The sequence below is a fragment of the Podarcis gaigeae genome (assembly GCF_964106915.1).
Source record: "Podarcis gaigeae genome assembly, chromosome: 2".
Classification (NCBI taxonomy): domain Eukaryota; kingdom Metazoa; phylum Chordata; class Lepidosauria; order Squamata; family Lacertidae; genus Podarcis; species Podarcis gaigeae.
Window position 1 is genome coordinate 5,273,641 of NC_139679.1, and position 20,579 is coordinate 5,294,219.

Consider the following 20,579-nt stretch of genomic DNA (forward strand, 5'->3'; position numbering starts at 1 on the left):
GCTGGGCGGATATTTGCACCCCGGTGCCACATCTGCTAAAGACAGCCCTGGGTGGCAGAGTAGGTTTTGTCTCACTACACTGAAGACAAACATAGTTGTAAATTTTAAATGGGATTTTTACTTAGTGTCAACAAGCATTTCTGTATTTGACAGCAGTATGGGAATAATGCAAAAGAGAAACTAGAACAGACAATTCAGAAAGGCCACTTCTCTTTCTGTTCCTAGGTACAAGGCCTATTTGTTGTCTGATTTTCTCTCAGTGCAGTGGGTCTTTATTAAAGGCAGTTGCTTATTCTGATATCAACCCTATGATTCTCATAACAATGGATGGAAATGGATTGACGGCTATTCAAAGAACAGAAAGCAATGTGAGTGAAACAATTTTTTTTTAAGGAAATGGTAATTTGAAATGAAAATATTCCCCTCTGAGCATATTTTACAATATATTCTCTAATCTTCAGTTGTGGTATTGAAGAAAAAGAAACTTTGACCGAGCCCTCAATGGAAAGAAGCACATTTTTGGCAAAAAGTATACTTTGGCCCTTCGCCAATGAAAGCGTCATTTGAAAGCTTCTGTTTGCTTTTTGCTTTTTTTGTGAGCAGGATTATTTCTGATTAATGAACTGGTTCATGACATATATCCCATAAGTTCTGATTGGTCCTCGATGTCTTTATAGGCCAACAGAAGCACTCGACTCACCAGTTCTTCCCAGCGGTCATTGAGCCTCTCTGTCCATCTGGAAGCCTCTGCCTGATCCCTGTTTCTAGCTCTCTGAAGATGAATTTGTGGCTCCCTTTCCTGCTTGCAGGCTCCGCCTTTGTACTGGTGGGTGCAGGTAAGTTCTGTTTGTGAGCACCTTCTCTTTGGCTCCTCAGTCAAGAGTAACGTCTCCTGGCTTTAGTACAATAGCCATTTTCAATCTTGTGCTTTAGATGGGACTTCAGTTCAACAATTTATAGTCATTTGCTTACCTTTTGTGAGCTCTTGAGGAAAAAGAAGAAGAAGAAGAAGAAGAAGAAGAAGAAGAAGAAGAAGAAGAAGAAGAAGAAGAAGAATGAAGAAGAGAAAAGAGAGAGATTGAACCAGAAGGCTTTTGGCAAACAACAGGTTGCAGACTCAGAAATCTGAAAAGCTTAGTGGCTTTTGTTTTAAAAACTGTAAAAAGGCAATACCTTGCAAAATAAATGTGTAGTTGGAGAGCTTCTTCAAACCTTTATTTTCAAAGATGAACTGCATCAAATTCCTTCCCACCCCTCATCCCTACTTGAGATCAGTTTTTTTGGAGGAACCCAAGAGAGAATCTTCAGTCAATAACCAAGAAACCAGGCTATGTCTTTCACCAACCCCATGCTACAGACCTTATATAGTATGGGGCACTATATAAACCCAATAAATAATAATATTAATAATAATACAGCCTGAGGGCCAAAGACAAAGCATCCCATTAACTCGTAGCAGGTAGGAAAATCAAGGGGTTCCTTCTTAAACTTCAGTTAATTACTACAAAGGTGCTCTTGGAGGAAACTGATTTTCTAGATCCATTTCTATCAGGGTTTAGGTTTGGTTTTGGCACAGAAACTGTATGATTACCTCTGTCAGGAGAGAGACAGGGGAAATGTGTCCTTGTTAATTCTCCTGAACGTCTCAGTGGCTTTCAACCATGGTATCCTTCTGGAGAGCAGTGGCGTACAGTGAATTTTTTCATAGGGGAACAGATAGGGTTGTGTGTGGAGTTGGGGACCTCAAGGGTTATCCAGTCCAACTGCCTGCAAGGCAGGAATCAGATGCCTAAAAACCTTCCACAGCCTCCCAAGGAAGTCCATCCCCAGCCTGTCAATTTGCCAGAAAAGTTTGGCTTTGCTTTGTTTTTTGAAAAAGAACCCCAGGCGGAAAATGGTTAAAATGCCATTTTTAACACACACTCCCTTTCTTCATCATCTCCCTTCCTATGACCCTGTTGTTATTGGTTGTTACATGTTGCTGCTGATCCTTCAGGTTCTGGCAGATTGGGGCTGGGGTTTACTTTATTATAATCCCATGCTTTCAACACACACACACACACACAGTGGCTGAAGGAGAGGAGGGAGGAAGTGAGATATCAAGGTTGCATAGATCTTGCCCTCCACCCCCAACTCATAGGTACTTCAGACTTTCCAACTGCTCTTCCTTAAAAATTGAAGGGGAAGGGGCTGCAGTTCTGCTTCAAGCAGCTACTTCCTGCTCATTGTGTGTATTGCTTTGCAGGGTCCTGCTGTTTTGCAGCCTTTGCAGAGGTAATGAATGAGAGAGAGCGGCACATGCACATGCACACATGTACACATACACGGAGCCTGGAGAAACTGGCTAAGCAGGTACACTGAAAAGTCCTGCCGGGAACCTTTAAGGGGACTAGGCTAGTCCCACTAGTTCATGGACTGCACGCCACTGCTGCAGAGGCTGTCCAGATTAGGGTGCTTTGGGATGGTTCTGGTCCTGCATGGATGATAATTTCAAGAGGGTGATGTTTAGGAAGTCCCCTTTGGCCCCAATGTGCCTTCAATGTGGGGTTCCTCAGGGTCTGATTTTATCCCCCAGGCTGGTTTCTACATGAGTGGGGTCATCTGCAGATTTGGAGTACATTGTCAGCAATATGCTGGTGACACTCAGCTCCGCTTCTTCTTTACATCTGCAGGTGGGGCAGTGGATGTGCTGGGCCACTGTCTTCACTTGGTATTGGATTGGATGAGAGCCCACACACAGAAGCTCAATCCAGATGAGACTGAGGCACTGTTAGTGGGCAGTTCCCTAGACCAGATGGATGTGAAGCAGCCTGCTCTTGATGGGGTTATGTTGCTTACCAGGGCAAGACGGTTTGAACGTATTACACTGATCCTGGCCAAACTGCACTGGCTGCCACTTAGTTTCTGAGCCCAATTCAAAGTGCTGGTTTTGCCCCATAAAGTCTTAAAAAGCTTGGTGCCACAATACCTCAAGGACTGTCTCTCCCCATGTGAACCAATTCGGACGTTGAGATTAGCATCTGTGGACTTCTTCATGTGCCTCCTCTGCAAGAGGTCCAGAGGGTGGCAACACAATAATGGGCCTTTTCTGTGGTTCCCTGTTTGTACACTGCTCGCCTGGTGCCTTCATTACATATATTTAGGCGCCGGACAAAAACATTCCTCTTCTCCCACACCTTTGGCTAATTAAACTATCTTTTGCCTTTGAAGCTGTACGTTGGGGCAGGGGCAGTATTGGTTTTGTTTGTTGTATTGCAAACTGCCCTGTGATCTTTGGGTGAAGGGCAGTATAGAAATTTAGTGAAGAATAATAATAATAATAATAATAATAATAATACAAAAGGTAACACGCTACAATCCTTTATACACTTACCTGGAGGACACATCCAATTAACTCAATGGGGTTTACTTCCAAATAGGATTTCCCCAAATCTGATTAAGGATTTCTGCATAATATTTCAGAAGAAGGAGCTATAAAAGCAAGGTAGGTTCAGAGTCTGTTGGTGGGCTTCTCTGATAATTTTGCCAAACAGCAACTTTGAAAATATGGACTTAAGGTTAATAGCAAGGGAAAGATTTGTTGGTTTTGCTTGTTACTGTGTTATATATTTCTGTGTGATCCTTGGAGGAAAGGAGGTATAGAAATTTAAATAATAGTAATAGTAATAATAATTCAGAAGAATACAGAGTTGTCAGGTTTTGTGTATTCTTATTAGGTTCTGAGAAACAGAAGCGAAGAGCTTTTGGTTACTTCCAGTACATGCCTACATCGCATCTGTGTGGTATCCTAGCTTCAAAAGTCTATGAGCGCCGCCGGATTGATCCCCCCTGGTTCCTAGTATCTTTGGAAGCTGCTAGAGAGGCAAGCACCCTGCTCCAGTTGAATATGACAGTGGGCAACGCGGTTACTGGAGAAGAATGTCTCTTAATGACAAGACTGACAAGGCGTCCCAGACGATTTGCTGTTTGAAAAGATGCACATACCCCTCTGTAATAATAAAAGCAGAGATTGATTCCTGGTAAGGAAGCAAAATAAACTTGGGTTTTGTTTTGTTTGTTCTTCCTGAAGCGTATGGATATAGTGCAACTAAAATGAATCATGCTGGTGAAAATTAGGATTTCCCGTCCTCCTCCACAGGAAAAAAGACAACAATGATCAAGGGCAGTTGAAATGATTAAAAGTAGTCCACAAAGCTTTAGTTTAACATGCAATTCCACCCTACATGATATTCCTGTGAATCAGAGTTTATTTCATACCCTTGTTGTAAGGGCTGTCTATCCCATCCTGCAGGAACTGAAGCAAGTGAGGCACATCAGCCAAAGGTGGAATATGATGCATAGCAGATTTAAGAGGATTCACCTGGTTTGGGGGTGGCAGAAGAGGAAGGACTGGTCAGTGGAATGGACATTGCTATGTGGGACGCGGGTAGCACTGTGGGTTAAACCACAGAGCTTAGGACTTGCTGATCAGAAGGTCGGCGGTTTGAATCCCCGCGACGGGGTGAGCTCCCGTTGTTCAGTCCCAGCTCCTGCCAACCTAGCAGTTCGAAAGCACATCAAAGTGCAAGTAGATAAATAGGACCACTCTGTCGGGAAGGTAAACAGCGTTTCCGTGCGCTGCTCTGGTTCGCCAGAAGCGGCTTAGTCATGCTGGCCACATGACCCGGAAGCTGTACGCCGGCTCCCTCGGCCAATAAAGCGAGATGAGTGCTGCAACCCCAGAGTCAGTCATGACTGGACCTAATGGTCCGGGTTCCCTTTACCTTTACCTATGTGCTACTATGTGGGGGGGAACCACTTAAAGTCCATTCGCACAACCAAGTCCCTTACTCACTAGCAACAACAAGTCACCCCTGAGAATACTCTAAAAGCAAAGATTTGTTTCCTGCCTGAGCAGAAAAGGCGACAGCGAGTGATCAGAAAAGCGATCAGAGGCTGGAACCCAGATCTTTGTTTACACACAGTTTTTATAGCCATATGAGTGCAAGGCATTCAGTGGTATGGTCTAACAGTCACCCTAGCCACAAAGACAAGTGTTTCCACACACAAGCTAGCTAGGCGTTTTTCCTGCTCATATGTCTAAACCTTGCATGCTTCTGTCACTTTCCTTCACACACTTCTCTATTCTTTCTTGCTCGTCTCTTAAGCCTGGTTGCTCCGTGATTACAATAAGAATAAAAACGATCATGTTACACCAAAAGGGTGTTTGATGGGAAGAAATTCATAACTGAAATAAATAATGATCATTAGCCTTGTGATAAATAAGAACAGGGGAACTCACAGTTGCAGTGCTGGGCATTATTTTGGGAGCATCACATCATTCGGACATCCAGGCAACACCACAGCACTGAGCACAACAGACTTAAAGAGAACCAGAGCATCCGCTATATGAAGAGGGTTCATTTCCTATCATATTTTGTATGTTTGTTGTATGGAGTTATGGAAAACATTTCCTGATGGGTATGATCAATTGCATCACCATCATCCTCATCCTCATCCTCATTTATTTATCTGCCACCCGTCTGGTTTCCCCAGCCACTCCGGGCAGCTTCCAGCAAATTAAAACACAGTAAGACAACAAACATTAAAATCATCCCTAAATCATAATAATAATGAGCCACGTTAAAATATGAGGTCCACAAAGGAAAGTTGTTGTTTTTTTCAAAATGCCAACATTACGCAAATACACAATGCTTACATTTACTGTACATGAATAATTATTATTGTTTTGAGCATTTGCAGTATGTTTCTAGTAATGTACAGTCATACCTCGGGTTGCGAACGCTGCAAGTTGTGCGTTTTTGGGTTGCAGACCACGCTGAACCCAGAAGTACCAGAATGGGTTACTTCCGGGTTTCAGCGCTCATTCATGCGCAGAAACACAAAAATGACATCACGCGCATGCGCAGAAGCGCCAAATTGCATCACTCATGTGCATAGACACGGCGCTGCGGGTTGCAAACGTGCCTCCCACACGGATCATGTTCGCAACACGAGGTATGACTGCATTAAAGTGGGGGGCTACCCCCTGTGGTTTCCTGGTTTCCTCCAGTGTGGATGCAGGATCAGGGCCTCAATCAGCAGCACTTACTAGTGGAGAATATAATATTCTCTGCTTAAATGATGAGCAGGTCAGAGGACTTAAACAAGAAATTGCTTATTATAGAACTACAGTACAGTGGTGCCCCGCAAGACGAATGCCTCGCTAAACGAAAAACCCACAAGACGAAAGGGTTTTCCGATTTTTTAGCGGCTTCGCAAGACGAATTTCCCTATGGGCTTGCTTCGCAAGACGAAAGCCCATAGGGAAATCTCCGGGGACAGTGGGGAAGCGCAGCGCGCCTTCTCCTCTGTTCCCGGACCTGTCCTAAGGCTTGCGGTGGGAGGTCCGGGAACAGAGGCGAAGGCGCGAAGGGCTTCTCCTCTGTTCCCGGGGCTTGCGGTGGGAGGAGGGTTTTTCCTCCCCACCGCCAACATTCAGAACAGCATTCTGAATGTTGGCGGTGGGGTGGAAAGCCCTCCTCCCACCGCAAGCCTTCAGGACAGGTCCGGGAACAGAGGGGAAGGTGCGCAGCGCTTCTCCTCTGTTCCCGGGGCTTGCGGTGGGAGGAGGGTTTTTCCTCCCCACCGCCAACATTCAGAACAGCATTCTGAATGTTGGCGGTGGGGTGGAAAGCCCTCCTCCCACCGCAAGCCTTCAGGACAGGTCCGGGAACAGAGGGGAAGGTGCGCAGCCTGCTGCCCCGCGCGAGGGGCGCTCTTAAGCAGAGCGCCCCTCGCGCCGGGCCGACATTCGCCACTTGGAGAGCCCTGCGGGGAAGTCCTGCAGGGCTCCCCAAGCTGCGAATGTCTGCCCCTCGCGTGGGGCAGCAGGCTGCTATCCGCAGCTTGGAGAGCCCTCTGGACCTCTTCTGAAGGCGGGTGGGGGGCAAAAGTCTTTGTCCCCCCTGCCTGCCTTCCCGGGGGATTTTAAAATGCTGGCGGGCGGCAGCGCTGCCGCCCGCCAGCATTTTAAGATCGCCCCGGACAGCGGAGAAGTCTCCGCTGTCCCGGGAAGGGGGGGGGAAGCAAAGACTTTCGCCCCCCCACGTCGGCCTTCAGAAGAGGTCGGGGGACAGACTGTCCCCAAACCTGGTCTGAAGGCGGTTTCCATAGGAACGCATTGATTGATTTTCAATGCATTCCTATGGGAAACCGTGCTTCGCAAGACGAAAAACTCGCAAGACGAAAAGACTTGCGGAACCAAATTAATTTCGTCTTGCGAGGCACCACTGTATATAGAACAGGTCTTCTCTTCTTTTGCTACTCTCCAATTTTGCCTCCATAGTGTGTGGATTGTTTGTAATCTTGACAACCTCTCCAATACTCTTTCCCGCTCCCTGACACCGCCATTGCTACGTGGCTTGCTGCATCGCCTGGCCCCTGGGCATTTCCTGAGCTGCGTGGCGCTTGTTCTATTGGCTGGACTGAGCGACGTGTCACCTACCTCAATGACTGTTGTACCAGAACTGGTGCCAACGTTCTGGGCCTGTCTTGTTCTCAACCGCCCACACTAATCTATGATGCTAGAAGCTGCCAATGCCAGAAGTGGGAGTTGGCAGTAAGTTTTTTAATGGTTGGCACTGACTAATAGAAACAGTTAAAAAAAGGCGCTATTTCTCCCCTTTCCTTATTTGATGGTGTGTATTTGTGGGAGGGCGTCATTGCTTTGTTTTTGTTTCATTATGTATTTTGTGTTCTCATTTTGTATTCTTTTGTTATGAACTGCCTGTGATCTTCAGATGAAGGGCAGTATACAAATACCCATCACCATCGTCAATCCAGTTATTCAGTTCAGTATTCATTGTTATATGTGTGCAAGCAGAGAGGGCCTTTGGACCTGCCCTGGCCCTTGTGTGATGGTCCAAAACAGAAATAAGCTGACCAAGGGAAGTGTAGCCTTGTCGTCCAGTGGTGGCGAAGCTGCCACAGCACATTTTGATTTGGGATGAATAGCTGTGGGCTGCCACAGCACAGGTAGGAAGTTCATGAACGATGTAATGACACGAAGTGGGGCAGCTAGCAGAGATTATCACCAATGCATCCTCCTGACATGTTTCCCATTGAGGCATTCTTATCAAAATGAAGAAGGACCATTGCTGGGCTGCTTCACTGCCACTGGAAGGGCCATTCAAACTTTGTTGTTGAGAGAGGGCCTCCGACCATAAGTTTCAAGCAGCACCTGCTCATCCGTCTCTACCACCCTCTAGATTTATGCTTTTTGCATAAACACAGAAGCCTTGTGCACGCAAGTCGGAGTTGGGAGGCTGCTCCCATAGGCAGCATGAAGCCTCCTTCCACAGCTTAGTTGCTGGGGTCAGGGAAGGTGGAGGCAGCCCGGAAGCTGAATCTTAGAGCCCCTGCACCACCATCACAGCAGCTCCTGAAGCCAGCCAGAGCCAACTGCTCTGGGCTGCTGAGACTGCCACTGCTGCGTTTCCCAGGGACATTCGATGAAATCTGGGGACATTCTGGGGATAGAATTTGTCCAGGGACTTATTCGCAAATCCGGGGACTGTCCCCAGGAAACGGGGACGTCTGGTAACCCTAGTCTGCCCACCACCTCTCCCTCAGCCACCCTACAGCTGAGGTGGAGGCAGCAGAGGGGCTCCATGCATGGGCAGCTTGCCCCACCATCGACTGCAGGACGCATGGGCACACCCGGCACCAGAGTGGCTAGCTATGCTGCTGGGAAGAGCTCTGCTGAATCCCATCTCACAGAATCCTGTTCTCACAGTGGCCAGCTAGATGCCTATAGGAAACCCTCGAGCATATACCTTTCAATACATATATACCCACCAGAAGGACCTTTCCTAGTGCTGTGTACATGAACATTTGAAATGCACAATATTATTGCATATACTGGGCTGTTTACAGGGCAGTGCTGGATTAAACCCAGTGGAGGCCCATTGGCAGTCAAAATCTGGGCGGGGGGGGGGGGGGCAGGCCTCGTGCGCACGCTGGAATAACATTGAACTAAGAAAGCTTGGTTGTAATTTTCTTTCAAGATCAAATCAATAGTATTTTGATCCATTGTCACTGGACCCCTAAAAAGTATGGGGCGCATAGGCCAGGGCCTACTCTGCCTATTTGGTAATCCAGCCCAGCCCCTTTGGCTGGAGGAGAGAGAAGAAACAGAAGTTGAGGGATGCCTCCTGATGCGCTGCAGCTGTTCCCCACAATGAAATGGAAGGCTCAACATTTGTCAGGCACTTTCGGATGCTCAGCAGCCCTGTGTGGTTACAACAACCCTGTAAAGTAGGCCAGTGCTATGCGCTTCCCAAATTGCAGCTGAATCCCTCGCAGATTGGCATCCAACCTCTGCTTAAAAGCCTCCAAGGAAAGAGAGTCCACCACCGTCACAGAGAGTATTACCATCAGAAAGTTCTTCCTAATGTTTAGTCCGAATCTCCTCTCCTGTCCTCCCCTCTGGAGCAGCAGAAAACAAGCTTGCTCCCTCTTGCAGCCCTCAGATATTGGCTCTCCTCTCTCCTCAGTCTCCTTTTCTCCAGGCTAAACATACCCAGCTGCCTCAACCGTTCTTCATGAGGCTTGGTTTCCAACTGCCTCAACCGTTCCTCATCAGGCTTGGTTTCCAGACCCTTCATCATCCTGGTTGCCTTCCTCTGCTCACCTTCTAGCTGCTCAATATCCTTCTTCAAGTAGCCTGCACTGACCAGCAGCAGTTCTCCAGGGTTTCATATGGGGGACACACATTCCCAGCCCCCCCCCCCCGAGATGCTGCCCAGGACAGAAGACCTGTATGCAAAGCAGATGGTCGAATCCTGCACTATGGAGACCCCAAGCCTGCCTTAAAGGACGTGGGGATGGTCTCCCTTTGGAAATGGGGCAGCAGGAAGAAGGATGTGAAATGTCGAGGTGAATCTGCCGAGAGAAGATGCAGCAGGTGGAACAGCAGGTGCCTCCAAGTTCTGACAGAGGAGCATCACCTCTCAGGAGAGGCCAGGTCCGGGGGGGGGGGGGTGCCACGGTGACAAGGACCTGCCCTCCTTTGTGACATCACTTGCTTCTCCCTTAAAAGGCACCTACTTGCAGGGGCCATTGTGGGTTAGTAGTGAGGCAAGTGGAGGAGAGAGGAGTTGGTGGTGGTGGTTGGAGAAGATAAGGAGAGGTGTTCATTTGATTGTTATTTTGATTTTTATTTGATTTATTACTTTTATTTGATTCATTTGATTTGATTTATTTTTACTTTTTCATTTTAACACTTTCATTTTACTTTTTTATTTTTTGTTCTTTATTTCCATATTTTTTATTTTGCATTTTTATTTTGTGCACATTTGGTATATATTTTGTATATATTTATTTTGTGCATAGAGGAGTAGTTAGGGGTAAGGTAAGTGTTGGGTTAGGGCGGGGCTGGGGTGGGGTCAGAGTTAGGCTTGGGTGGGCATTTTAGAGAGCTAGTTTAGAGAGGAGGGTGGGAATTTTTCGTGAACAAAATGTGCAGACTGTAAGTAGGATTCCTTCCCTTTCTCTTGGTCTCCTGGGGGTGTGGTGTGAGTCCTGGGGTCCCCTGAACAGCCTTGGCTCTCTGGAAATTGACCCAGCTAGTCGTCTCCAGAGAGCTCAGCTCCTCCACACACTTCCCCCGTCTTCCCCTTTTCTCTCCCCTCTTATCATTTATTATGACATTCCGAGCCCACTTTCCTCCCAGGAGCTCAAGCTGGCCTTCATGGTTCTCCCTGCCACCAATTGTTATCCTCACAATGGCCCTGCAAAGTAGACTAGGCTGGCCCAAGGTCCACCAGGGAGCTTCATGGCTGAGTGGGGATTCGAACCCTGCTCTCCCAGGTCCTCCTAGTCCAGCCCTCCAACCACTACACCTCTGCCTAGCTCCATTTTCCATCTCTCTCACTGCCCAACGCCATCGGCCTTCTCCCCCTTCCTGGGGGTCTCTCTGGCTCCAAGGAAGACTCTACCCCCTTCCTCATGTTCTGCTCCTAGCATTCATTTTCTAGCATTCATGGTGCTATAAAAATAGCCCTGGGGGGGTATGCTTTTGCCCCAGCCTGACAGCAGCTAGTCTCCCAAGGGCAATAATACGATATCACCTCACCTTCTTAGTAACTGTGGTTCTCAAGGGGTGTGGCAAGAGAGGATGGCAAGACAATCAAAGAAGCATTGAAACATTTCCGTATTGTATTGTGTCATAATGATTATTTTTTTTTGGTCATTTGCAGAATATGGATAGATTTGTCGTTTAGTCGTGTCCAACTCTTCATGACCCCATGGACCAGAGCACGCCAGGCACTCCTGTCTTCCACTGCCTCCCGCAGTTTGGTCAAACTCATGCTGGTAGCTTCGAGAACATTGTCCAACCACCTTGTCCCCTGTCGTCCCCTTCTCCTTGTGCCCTCCATCTTTCCCAGCATCAGGGTCTTTTCCAGGGAGTCTTCTCTTCGCATGAGGTGGCCAAAGTCTTGGAGCCTCAGCTTCAGGATCAGGATATCTATCTATGGATAGATAGCTTTTCAAAATGAGAGCAAGAGAAAAGCTTCTTTGTGTCCATGAGATGAGTTTGTTTGTCTCAAAATTAGACCTACAGTCATACCTCGGGTTAAAGACGCTTCAGGTTAAATCTTTTCAGGTTGCGTCCTGCGGCGACCCGGAAGTACCGGCAAGGGTTACTTCCGGGTTTCTCCGCTTACGCATGCACAGAGGCTCAAAATGACGTCACGCGCATGCGCAGAAGCGGCAAATCGCGACCCGCGCACACGCAGACACAGATTGTGTTCTGCTCATGTTGTGAACGGGGCTCCGGAATGGATCCTGTTCGCAACCAGAGGTGGTACCACTGTAATATTTATCTGTTGTACTGTTTTAGTGTTGTTAGCCGCCCTGAGCCCGGCTTCGGCTGGGGAGGGCGGGATATAAATAAAATTTATTATTATTATTATTATTAATATAAAAGTGATTACGTGGCAAAAGCAAGCTCACACCTCCCATTGAGTTTGTATACATACTTAAAGTACATATGTAAGAGGCTCGTTTATAATTGCATTTTGGGATGATTCATGTTCTTATGTAACTGCATTGTTTTATACTTTCTGGAGGTTCCATGATCATATTATAAAGTAGTTGTGTTCTATACTGTAAGTCAAGCAACTACTATGAATTGTTTTGTTTCCCAATGTATTTCTTATCAATAGAAAATTAAGTGTGGCACAATCCAATTTTTACTCTGAAAGTGAAGCCTAGAAAAAATGTTTGAGACCCACCGTAGGAACTCTTTGGCCTTAACGGGATGCGGATGGGAAGGTCAGACGTGGCGGTGACGCGTGTGATCCGCGATCCGCCCGTTCTAGCGCTCAAGCTCCGCCTTCGACAGCCCCGCCCTCCCCCCTCCCCCCTCCCCCCTCCCCTCGCAATTGGAGCTTCTCCGCCTTCCGTTTAAACGCGGCGACGATCGCTGCCCGCCCTCCCTCGCGATTCTTAAACGGCTTTCCGCCTCGGTTCTTTTCGTTATATTCTATTTTATTTTGTAACCCGGGGGAGCGGGATGCCCAGTTAAAAGGAGATGGCGCCTCCCCCCATAAAAACGAGACCGCCGTCACGAACAGGATTCGAACCTGTGCGGGGAAACCCCATTGGATTTCGAGTCCAACGCCTTAACCACTCGGCCACCGTGACTCTCGGGCCAAGGCTGCGCGGAGCTTCAGCTAGACCGGCCCGCCAGGCGGCCTGGACCGACCGCCGGAGCGCGAAACGGGCGGCGGGGAGAAGCCCGGCGGCGGCGGAGACCCCAGAGCCGCGTCTCCCCGCCGCCTCACGCGCCGCCAGAAAGGACGCCCGACCCCGGCGCCTTCCGCTAGCCTCAGCTTCGCGACCCCCAAATTCCCCTCAGCGCAGCGCGGACTCCATTTTTAATACGAATATTCCCGATAAATTCAGCCGCCGCTGTTCCCCGCCTTCCCGCCCAGCCACGCGGGTCCCCTCAGGCCGCGCTGCCAGGAAAGCCGCGCGGGTTTCGTGTTCCTGAGCATGTGCAGAATTCCCGTCTCCCTCATTGCGCGTCCGGGGCAAGCTGCCCGTCTCTTAGGAGGCTCCTGAGGGCATCGCTATCCCCGTCGCCTAGACTGGGATTTCAAGGGCCCCGAGGTCACGGCAGACACGGAAACTTAGCGACTCCCAGCCTGGGAATTAGACCCGCACAAGCCTCTTCCCCCCGGGGTGCTTGTTGGGGTTGGACTAGATGACCCTGGGTCCCTTTCCGACTCGACACTTCTGCCATTCTGGGTCCTGCACGCCTTCACTTTGAATCATGGGCCTGTTTGCCTCGCCAGCTTCCTTCGAGAGCACAGGCAGGATATATATTCCATAAATAATGAGCCTGGAAATGTGTTCATGGGCATCACCACTAGTTAGTATTTCACATGCTGCAGGGCTAAGTCTTGGTACAGGAAAAAGGTGATTGCCCCATCCTTGCACTCTGTGTTACCTGGACACTTCTGCTGCCACTCCTTGCTGCGTACACAAAATCAGTTGGTTTAATAATAATAATTTTATTATTTATACCCCACCCATCTGACTGGGTTTCCCCAGCCACTCTGAAAACAATACAGCATTAAACATTTAAAACTTTCCTAAAGAGGGCTGCCTTCAGATGTCTTCAAAAAGTCTGGTAGTTGTTTATCTCTTTGACATCTGATGGGAGGGCGTTCCACAGGGCGGATGCCGCCACTGACAAGGCCCTCTGCCTGGTTCCCGGTAACCTCACTTCTCGCAGTGAGGGAACCGCCAGAAGATCCTTGGAGCTGGACCTCAGTGAACGATGATGGTGGAGACGCTCCTTCAGGTATACTGGGCCAAGGCCATTTAAGAATTGGCAACCTCCTGTAGAAGGATGTAGTTAAAAGGCGAGGTCCGTCCTTTCATCTCCCAGTTATGATAAATGGTGGCTAAAGTGTGTTGTGGGGGGAACCTTCCTGCATTAAACAACATGTCCGGCACTCAAGACTGCAAGACTGTCTGATCTGCAAGCTTCGCTCCTTTATTCTAGATATGCAAGGAAGACTGGCTCTGGCTACTCACATTCTGCATGAAGTGCCTCTCTCCTTTAGGATTGCTTTGATTGCCTTCTAGTTTGGCCCTTAGAATAACAGAATCATAGAGCTGGAAAGGATCACAAGGGTCATCTAGCCCAACCCCCTGCAATGTAGGAATCTTTTGCCCCACATGGGGCTTGAACCCACAACCCTGACAGTGCTAATGATAATGGAAAGGTGAGGCATTATTCCCAAGGGCTCTGGTGCAAAATTGTGAATAATGTCATGAAGCTCCCCGGGTGACCTTGGGCCAGTCGCCATCCCTTAGCCTAATCTAATTCTCAGGGTTGTGACGATGAAATGGGAAGGAGGAGAATCCTGTGCACCACCTTGAGCTCCTTGGAAGAAAAAGGTGGTATATAAATGTAATGATATAAATGCACCATATGAAGCTGCTGTTTCTGAGATGTCATGTAATCAGAATAGTTTTAATGTAACAGACCTTAAACAGAAAGATGCTTAGAATATCTGTTGCCCCTCTGAGCACACACTGGAGCTGTTAAGATTCATTTGTAATGCATTTCTCAAAATGCATTTAAGTGTCGTAAAGGTGCAGTACAATGATAAAAGAAACCTGGGCCTTGCCTGCAGGTTTACAGTGCAGAGGAAACAGGAAAACAAGCAAATTCACGAGCCATTTGCACCCCAACCCAGCATATGGCCTGAGCCTTGTTTTCTTATTTCTTCCCTGATCCCACTCACACTCAACCCAATTGTTAGCTACAACATTTCGCTTTTTAACCTCCCCGCCTCCCCATTTTCAGCCCTCTTCCTACATTTCCTGAACTGAAGGAAAGAGGGGAATTTATTCTTGGCTACTTTCAGTCTCAACTTCAATCCGTGTCTTTTCCCATCACTAAACAGAACATTCAGTCCCAAAAGATACACATACATGTATGTACATGCATGCATGCATATTATATACACCCACACTTGTTTCCGGTGGAAGATGCGCCCGACCCCTTGCCGTTCCCCGCACTTCAGCCTCCGCGTCTTGCGGCTCTCCGCCTGCAGGGGGCGCTTCGCCTCCAAACCGAAGCCGGCCTTTCCCCGCTTCCTCCCTTTCCCTCTCTGCCCAGGAGGGGTCGCTGCGTCGGGGGGCAGCGTCCGCCAGCAGAGGGCGCTGCGAGGGCCGTGGCGGCGGCGGCGGCGGCGGCGGCGCGGCCCAGGCCGGCGGCGCTGGGAAAATGGCGGTGCGGAAGAAGGATGGCGGCCCCAACGTCAAGTACTACGAGGCCTCGGACACCGTTAGCCAGTTCGACAGCGCGCGCATCTGGCTCAGCAAGAACTACAAGAAGGTAGCGGCCTTCCCGCCCAGGCCCGGCGGGCCTCCTGCCTCCCCGGCCGCCAGGGCGAGACGGGGGCGCCCGTCCTCCGTCCCGGCGGTGGCCCTCCCTCCTCGGGACCCCGCCGCGCGGGCCCGGGCTGCTCCCCATAAGCGAGCAGGGGCTGGGGGGTTGTTGGGGGGCGCGCGGCGCTGCAGGACCAGAAGGGATGGGAGCTGGCGGGCAGGAGACGTGCAGCGCGCCCCCTCTTTTTCCATAGGGACCGGGGGTCCCCGCGACCCCAGCCCGCACTCCCGGGAGGGTCTCTCTGGCCGCGATCCCGCTCCGCCCTCCTCCGCCGGAGACGGTGCCTGGCAGGACAAGGGGACCCCATTTTGGCATCCTATTGTTGTTTCCCCCCAGGCCGCCCAGGGGTGCAGACTCCCTGCTCTGACCTCTTGGCGTCTTGTCACCTGCTGCCTCGTGCGTGGCGCCCCCATTGTCCCTTGAAGCATTTCTCCCAAATTGGATTCCAAGTGGATTTCTCCCAGCCGAGTCCCTGAAAGTTTCATTCACTGACATATTAACTGACCTCCCCCACCCGCTTCTTCTTCTTCTTCCAAAGGGTTCAACCCCCCCCCCAAGCAATCCCCAGTTGACTTCAATAAATGATCTCCCACCTGCTGAAACTGCTCTTTGACGTGCAGAAATATAACAGGGCAGGAAGCATTAGTCTTCTGGAAACGGGGTGCGCTGCACTGTAGTGGTTTTCTTTCCTACCTCCAGGAGAGCTGTTCAGATGCCCCATAATCTCCGGGGTTTATCTGATTCCTGTCAGCAGAAAATGGGAATGCTTTTGTGTGTTGCAGTTTACCTCTCTGCCTCTTCCTTTCATTGAGTCTGCAATAAGAGACTCCTCTCCCCAGATTACTGAGGCTATTTGCATGTTAGATCCCCTACTCCTTTCAGCTTTCCTCTGTGGTCCCCTGATCAGCCAAAAGCCCAGAAGCTGAAATGAATATTGATGGAATCTCCTCTTCAACACACACACACACACACACACACACACGTAATATGTGTGGATGGGCAGTTTGAGGACACGTGCAACCTTCTGGGATGAAGGCACGTGGAAGACTGCCTGGTAGTTTTCCTGTTTCAGGGTCTCTGCTGTTTGACAGTTGTATCCTTTCTAGCAAGCAGCATGGGTCTTGGTTCCCATGCTGTTTACCTTTGACCTTCCGAGTGAGAATGTCTGAGTCACCAGACAGCTTTCTGTGTTTGGAGTGACAGATTGTGACCTGATGTTCACCACTTCCCTGCAAGTTCAACTCTTGCCAGCCCTCATGTCATTTGCAACGACTGAAGAAGGAGCGGCATTGAATGGATTCTCATTCTAACTCCCATAATTTTACTAGCGCTAGCAATGTGGAACTTTTAAAAAATGCTGTCTTTAAATGTACTTGGAATGATCCACGCATGAAACTTTGTTTGCATACTTGGCTGGTACTTGCACACCAGGCAAATCAAGGAGGCCTGAGCTTCTGTTGTGTAGGGGTGAAGTTTAGCAAGGGTGGGGTGGGGTGGGGTGGGGACCCCCTCATCCCTTTTCGTGATCAGTTCCCTGCTTCGCAGTCTGCTGTTACACACAGTTAAATGGACCTGTGTACTAGTTAATGCATGGCAAAGTCACAAAGCCCAGTGCTTAAAGAAATGTGATGGACCTGCTTCATGTATTAGCGAGAAAGAGTTATAGTTATAAATATTGTTATTTATAAGGTATAAAAAGTATTCACAGGAAGTATGCTTTAACACATAGCTGTCAATGTTTTCCTTTTTTAAAGGGAAATTCCCTTATTCCGAATAGGATTCCTCGCAAGAAAAGGGAAAAGTTGACAGCTATGCTTTAACAGATTTGACTGCAATCCTAGCTACACTTACCTGGGAGTATCTTGGAATACAGTGAGACTTATGTCTGAATAATTGCATTGCTAATATTGAGTATGTCCAGACTTTTGCTGAGACTCTTGTCCCAAAATTTGAAATGCTGTTTGCTGAGGGGGAGAGAGAAAATACATTCTTCTCCCTCCCACCCCACATTTCCCCAACAAATGTGCAGAGGATGCAAGCTAAAAAGAATAGGGCAATAGACATGGCAATTAAGAGGGAACATATTCTGAATGCACACGGTTACACCAAAGCACCATTAGTTGTATCATACGAAATCTGGAACAATGGTGGGGTGGGGGTATTCTCCAGAAGAGTATTGCGATTTTTTATGCCTGCAGCAGACTACAGAATGATTTAAGAATATAGTTGATTATACTCTCATCTGTGTGCCACCTGAGTTGATATGAAAAGAGCTTCTGTGAAGTCTGCAGTGCTCTGCAACTGAAAGTCTCATTGCCCACACATGAAAATGTTTATTGTGCCGATTTGAGGCCATGATTCTTTGTCTACATAGGACCCCTAAAATGTCCTCATTATATACAGAATTGAAAATAGTCATTAGTGTTAGGTGTTAGTTCAGTCCTTTGCTAGACATAATATTCTCCTGACGTAATATTCGAGATTTCCCATTTTGACTGAAAGTTTTTAGAGGCCAGAACCAGCTTTGTTTAGTACCCACAGTTCTTTGAAGAACTCTTGTTGCTTGAGAGTGCTGTTCTGTGCCTAATGGATCTTTCTTATTCCATAGTAGGATTGCTTAGTGTGTAGAATTGCTTTGTGTGTATGATCTCTTTAGGTGTGCCATTTTTTCCTTCTGAAAAAGCATCTCTTTCAGTGATACTTGGAATCCACTTTTCATCCTAACCTGCATTATAAGACACACCTTTATCTTTATTTGCTGTATATGTCTCTGTTTTCCTCTGTTGCCTCTTTCTCTTTTCCTTCTGAAAAACATAAAGAAAAAAATTGGTTGTGTCGCTACCAGCGGTAACTCACTTTAGGTTAGGGCATGTTGGTCATCATAACCCAGTTGCTGAAAATGATGAATACTCAGTCTGTTCCTTGCCAAGGTCTCACATGTGCTTGATTGCTACTTAAAAGAGTGATCTGGATAGGAGTCATCTAAGCCTCGGTCCTTCTTCCCGCAGTACATCCAAGCAGAGCCACCTACCAATAAGTCGTTGTCCAGCCTAGTAGTACAGCTGCTGCAGTTCCAAGAGGAGGTGTTTGGAAAACATGTCAGCAATGCACCACTCACAAAGTTACCGGTGAGTCTCACAGCTGTCTTGGTTCAGGTGTGGTAGAGAAAGAAAAGCATATTCCGCAGAGTAGGTTGCTTCTAGAGAGATCTCCTGTCTGTCTGTCTGTCTGTCTGTCTTGTCTGCCTAAGAACAGTTTAGTCTTCTTATACAGAATAAAATGATAGGCTGAGGTACTAGAAACTTGCAAAACTTGAACGTTGGAGGGGCAGAGTTATTTTTAGTGGTTCCTCATTCAGAAAGCTTATCACATTGGACAGAGGACTAGAGCAAATCTTTCTTCCTGATGTGGTCCTTTACTATAGCACCTCAACCCACTAGCTCATTCTAGTATGAAACAGTTCTGAGATTCTGTAACGATAGCAGGAATTGGGCACATAAAATACAAGGTTTTCTGGGGCTTAGCTATTTGCAGAACTCCATGGTATTTCCCTGTGTAAGCATGCAGTTCTGTGTTGTTGGGATTTTTCAGAATATTATGCTTGGGAGAGACACATAATAAGCAGTTATTATTGCATTCCTGGAGAAAACAATTGTGTCAGGTTTTGATTCAGGCTGGCACTGACGGATATTGCTCTTGCTATGCTCTTGGTTGTTCGTCTAAGCTTTGCTAGCTTGGAAGTCAGTTTAATCTTTTTATGCTGTTTATAAAAATAGAGAAGGATAACATAAAACATTTATACTGATATAGATTAGCATAAAAACAAATTATACTGACTATATCTACACCGCCATACAAAATTCAGTGCAAATATAATTCAAAATCATTTTAAATTTTGATGGCTTAGATCTTGTTGCTTTCCATGACTTCCTTGCAGCAGGGTGATTATAATGTTCCTTTGGTTGGTTCCTGAAGGATGGGTTCCAATTTTTATATTCCACTTCTTCGGCTTCTTGCATTGCTATTCATCCAAGTCATGTATCCGTAACTCAAGTTACTTTGCTGGGCTTTAATCTCTTGCTTGATAGTCAGTGCTACCCTCTCTGGCCAGAGTTCAGTTCTTTACTGTTAGCATCAGACACTTTTTCTAAGGTGCTCTGAATTCTGTTGTTCTCCAGCCTAACAGATGGAGAGCTCATGAGATTTTCCATTAAGAAGGCCGTCTTCTGGAGTAGATGCAGCTCATCTAACTCTAACTCTGGCTATCTCTATTATAGATAAAATGCTTCTTAGATTTCAAAGCTGGTGGTGCCCTATGTCACATCCTTGCAGCAGCCTATAAATTCAAGAGCGATCAAGGATGGTAAGCATTTTTACTTTACTATTCTCACCACATTCCATGATAGGGTAGAGGTTTTTGGTTGTGTGTTGGTAGGGTAGGAGTTCCTGGCTTCGTGCAGAAATGAGTTGACAGATTTGGTGCTTGCAAAAGAGGTCATTTGAATGCATCTGAATGTTGCGAACAACAGTTTCTTCGCCTTCCATCCATTTTTTTTCCAGGGAGGATGGGGTTATAGAACAAGGACATTTTAGTTATTTAATTAAATTTATCTACCTCATCCTGCTAAAAAAACATTCTTGAACTTGACACTCTCCCCTTCAGAGATTAACAATGTAAGAATCTGAACATAGTTTGCAAAGCGACAATGGTACTGAGATAGTGTCATTTCACAAGCAATGTTGTGTGTAAGGGAGCAACTTGCTGTTGTGGAGTCTTTAATCTGCATTATGCACTTAAAGCTGTATCATATGACTTTGAACAGTCATGGCTTTCCCCAAAGGATCCCGGGAGCTATAGTTTGTTAAAGGATGCTGGGAGCTGTTAGGAGACCAAAATTTCCCTCACCTAGCTACAATTCCCAGAGTTCCCTGTGAATAGGGATTGATTGTTAAACAACTCTGAGAACTCTTAACTTTGTGAGGAGTCTCATAATAATAACTCTCAGCCCGCTGAGCAAACTACAGCTCCCAGGATTCTTTGGGGAAGCCATGAATATTTAAAGTTGTATGATTGGATCTGGCTGCTTGGAGGCAGTGATATGAATGAGGAGTACAGCCTTCA

General features: G+C 47.5%; 1 protein-coding gene and 2 long non-coding RNA genes across 26 annotated transcripts in view; 2 read left to right on the forward strand and 1 right to left on the reverse strand.

Annotated features, from left to right (window-relative positions):
- Positions 1-715: 715 nt before the first annotated feature.
- LOC310840243 lies at positions 716-4,037 on the forward strand. Its single transcript, XR_014561864.1, has 2 exons — positions 716-836; positions 3,717-4,037. It is a non-coding gene; the product is annotated as an uncharacterized lncRNA (long non-coding RNA).
- On the reverse strand, positions 835-9,700 carry LOC310840248. Its single transcript, XR_014561870.1, has 5 exons — positions 9,674-9,700; positions 5,282-5,361; positions 3,686-3,988; positions 3,374-3,536; positions 835-984 (listed from the first exon to the last, which is right to left on the reverse strand). It is a non-coding gene; the product is annotated as an uncharacterized lncRNA (long non-coding RNA).
- A 5,539-nt stretch (positions 9,701-15,239) lies between these two features.
- The window catches only part of SMARCC2 (SWI/SNF related BAF chromatin remodeling complex subunit C2), a 35,836-nt gene continuing 30,496 nt past the window's right edge, over positions 15,240-20,579 (forward strand). For 23 of the 24 annotated variants that reach the window (XM_083729331.1, XM_083729354.1, XM_083729335.1 and 20 more), the window contains exons 1-3: positions 15,247-15,403; positions 18,466-18,585; positions 19,735-19,820. In XM_083729331.1, the coding sequence (XP_083585457.1) occupies positions 15,293-15,403; positions 18,466-18,585; positions 19,735-19,820 (317 nt within the window). In that variant the 5' untranslated portion in view covers positions 15,247-15,292. Of the gene's footprint in view, positions 15,404-18,465; positions 18,586-19,734; positions 19,821-20,579 lie in introns of all 24 variants that reach the window. The other variant, XM_083729352.1, reaches the window with a different exon arrangement.